Source organism: Cryptomeria japonica, chromosome 11 (genome assembly GCF_030272615.1).
Source record: "Cryptomeria japonica chromosome 11, Sugi_1.0, whole genome shotgun sequence".
Lineage (NCBI taxonomy): Eukaryota > Viridiplantae > Streptophyta > Pinopsida > Cupressales > Cupressaceae > Cryptomeria > Cryptomeria japonica.
The window spans coordinates 28,952,338-28,956,371 of NC_081415.1; the positions used below are offsets into that span (position 1 = coordinate 28,952,338).

General features: G+C 33.9%; 1 protein-coding gene across 1 annotated transcript; it reads right to left on the minus strand.

The window, feature by feature from the left end:
• Positions 1-1,456: 1,456 nt before the first annotated feature.
• On the minus strand, positions 1,457-3,525 carry LOC131050834 (agmatine hydroxycinnamoyltransferase 1). The gene is given in 3 exon segments (XM_059214338.1): positions 1,457-1,883; positions 1,885-2,324; positions 3,136-3,525. Coding segments are annotated over 3 exon segments (1,257 nt in total).
• Positions 3,526-4,034: the final 509 nt, after the last annotated feature.

Genomic DNA, 4,034 nt, shown 5'->3' on the forward strand with positions numbered 1-4,034 from the left:
GTCAGCCGTTTGAGCATTATGCCTGCGCTCAGTTGGAATCGTAATGCTTTTGCATGCGCCCACCAATGTCAATTTGCCCTCCAGGGCCTATATCTCTCTCGTTTGAAAGCATTTAGAGGATCTTTTTGCATTGGGAATATACTAGTTGCAGGTTGGAGCTCTTGACAATCTCTTTGGACAACATTCACATTTCCAATTACAAAGACTACCATTTTTGTAGCTTTTTGAATAGCCCATTGTACCATTTTCATAGCATCTCAAAAAGGGGAGTTTACTTATTCTCTTTTATATTTATCTCATGCATTATCATTGTTTTATCTTGCATCGTATTTCAATTATATTTATCATTTATTTTCCCTGTGGATTTATTTGGGTTGTTCATGGAGGTGGAAACACTAAAATGGGGGTCTAACTTAGGCAGACTCCAAAACACAACCCCAACATTTTTCTTCTTGCATGTGTGTAGGTGCATCATCACGAGGAGGAAATCATCTTGTGGGAGGCTTCATAGCATGGACACTTTGTAAGACTTCTTTGCCTTCTTTTACCTTTTATCACTTTAATTTGTATTTCGCGCTATTTGTTTATTTGGATATTCTTCCTCTCATTTACTTAAGTTTTGTCAACTCATCTAGAGTTTTTTGCTCGGACTTTGTGCTTTGTCCATACAGGACGTCAGTTCGCCGCGCTGGTGTCCTAGCTCTACACGCTTGTCTCGAGGAAAAAATCTTAGCAAAGTCGTCCAGGGAGTTCTCTCGACTTTTTGACACCCTAGCATAATTTTATTATCCTCTGGCTCACCTTAGCACCAGTTCGTGGAGGTATCAGAGGGAGAGTTTCTTCTCAAGGATTCATCATCCTTGAGGTAGAAAATTTCCTTTGCTACACACAATACAAAAATTAATCTTTAAATTTGAAAGTATGTATTTATAAAATTAATTTAAATAATGTAAATAATTGTACATGTGGTTTTATACACATGATATATATTTATATTAAAAAGTAGAATCGAAAAAATAATATATATTTTATATAAATCAATGATAGTCATGAATTCAATTTAAATAGCCTCATTTTTTTATATTGTTATCATTTACAAACATTATGTTCATGCATGAAACCAATTTACAAGCTCTTGCGAGACAAACATGAGACTAATATTACCTCCTTTTGAGAAAGCAGATTGAAAAACACTTATGGAAGATCGAGAGTCACAATTTAGAAATCCTTTTATTCAAAAACCACATCCACATTGGAAGTGCGTAATGAAAGAGCAAAAGTTACAACTTAGAATATCATATTATATGTCCTATTGGGATTTATGCTTGGATCTCCACATTGACAAGTCAATGCTTTTACCAACTAAAGACAACCCCTTGGACATTCAAATAGTCTTATTAATATTAACCTTGAGTAGAGATCTAAAATCAAGGTATTATTTAGGACAAAAATGTAATCAAATGTTGAGCCCATTATGTTCAAGTACATCCATATGTACTTTTGGCAAGAAAACCACGACTTCTACACCTCCAACATGACTATATGAATCAAAAAAGATTATAAGACCTTCAATGGGCATTAATGAAGGGCCTACATACAGTGGTTCTCCCATTCCAAAATGAAAATTACTTATTGGAAATTTCATCCATCTTAATGGTATCACATCAGTTCCATGATTAAGGCTCGTTGGCCCTAAGGTTTGCTTCCTTAGCTCAAAAAAATCAATTGTTGAATGTACAAAATTATCATCAACCTTAGTAACTGCCTTGTGGGTTATCTCTGCAACAAATTCTAAAGACCCATTTATGATTTCTGATGCAATAGTTTGAGCACCTAATTCATAGACAACATTGCCCAAGTATCCTTGAGGCAAGGGAGAATTCAACCTTTTTTCTTCCATCCACTAGAATGCTAACTTTTGTTTTTACATCCCCACCAAGCCCTCGAGCTTTTGTAATGCATTTCCACATATGGGCAACAAGGATTTCAAAAGTAGTATATGGTTTCTTTGACTTGTCAGACCCATTTACCGTTGACTTGAGTTTTTGTAAGAATATTGCATCAAAATGAAACTTTTTTGTGATTAGACTTGACATTATTGGAAATTGCTCATGGGTCATAGTATTATACTCTAAATGATCAAAACATGGTTGGGGAGGATCACTTGCTTTCAATAGAGACCGATCATTTACCAGAGCTAGAATACTCTCTCCTCTAACAACTTTTCCCCATGAATTCATGAAAAAAGTAGCTGCTTGTCCATCTGCAACATAATGATGACTAGCTAGGCCTATCACCAACCCTCCACAAGCAAATCGAGTAAACTACATCAACAACCATAGTTAGCGAAATCTTGTTAGTACAATATCTTTAAAAGATGTCTTATAATACCCACACAAATTCATTTCCTTGCATGGATAAAGTGGGGTATGATACTTGAATGAGTAAGATAGATAGTTGTTTGAAGATAGATAAACACATTTAAAGATATCTATATTTGTATTGCTTCATCATTATCATGCGTTGCTTCATCATTCCTAATTGTTCTAATCTATGTCTTAGAATATCTACTTACACAAATTCATTTCCTTACATGGATGTAGTGGTGTATGATACCTGAATAAATAATATAGATAGTTGTTTGAAGGTAGATAAATGTATTTTAAAATATCTATACCTGTATTGCTTCATCACGTTTCTAATCGTTCTAAGCTAAATCTTGTAATATCTTCATACGTAAATTCATTTCCTTACATCATGGATATAGTGGGATATGATACTTGAATGAATGCGATAGATAATTATTTGAAGACACATGCATTTTAAGATATCTATTCTTGTATTGCTTCATAATTATCATATATTACTTCATCATTTCTAATTGTTAATGTAAATTCATTTCCTTACATGAATAGAATAGATAATGATACCTGAATGAGTAAGATAAAAAAATGTTTGAAGATTGATATTCTTTTGTGTCTTTTGGATAGATGGATTTTAATATATCTATACTTAGATTCATCATTATCATTATCATGTATTGCTTCCATCATTTTCTAATTGTTCTAATCTTAAGTCTTATAATACCTGCAACGTAAATTCATTTTCTTGCATGGATATAGTGGCGTCTTATACCTGCAAGAGTAAGAGCTCAACGACCATGGTGGGCGTGGGTGGTATCAACTCAAGGAGGAATTCAGAGGGATGAAAGGGCATTGCATCTGCTATTCTCCCATCTGCTTCGCCTTCTATCACAAACACACCCTCATCATTCAGATTGATACCAAGGCATCCATTGGGTGTTTCTTCCGTGTATCTCCTTGCCCATTCTCTGAACTCTGCCAGAACTTTGCCCAGTCCTTCCTTCAAAACCTTTGAGCTTGGGGTGGGAGCTTCAAAAACATAGACCACCTTGTTAAACATTGGGTGTGCAATCAAATCAAAATTGTTCAGTTCAACAAGCTTACGTTGATCTTTACCCGCACAGGGTTTGATCAATACACCTTCACCTCTCAACACCTTCATTCTTCTTTCTCTCTTTCTCTCTTCTGCAAATGCAATGTCTTAATCTTAACATTCACAAGCACTGCTATTCTGAACCATTTGTTCTCAATATATAAAGAAAGAAAGCCAACTACCTAGTCTGTAGAAATTGAAAAAAATAATTCTCTGTGATTGGAATTCTTCTCAGATAATGATAATATCGTTATCATTATCGTTAGAGTCAGCCGACCCTTGAAGCATTGCAAAGCCAACTACTGTGCATTCTTGTATTTTTGTGCTGATTGATTAATTTAGGTTGGCGTTTGTATGACTTTATTTTTTAATTAATTTTAGATTAATAAAAACATTTTTTAATTTGCAACTATAAAATAGTTGTTTGAAGATGGATATTCTTTTGTATCTTTTAGTTAAATGCATTTAAAATTGTTTCATTATCATGTATTACTTCATCTTTGTTATACATTATTTTATTATTAGTATTGTTACAGGCAATACTATTGCATTCAAATGAACTTCAATTAATCAATTGT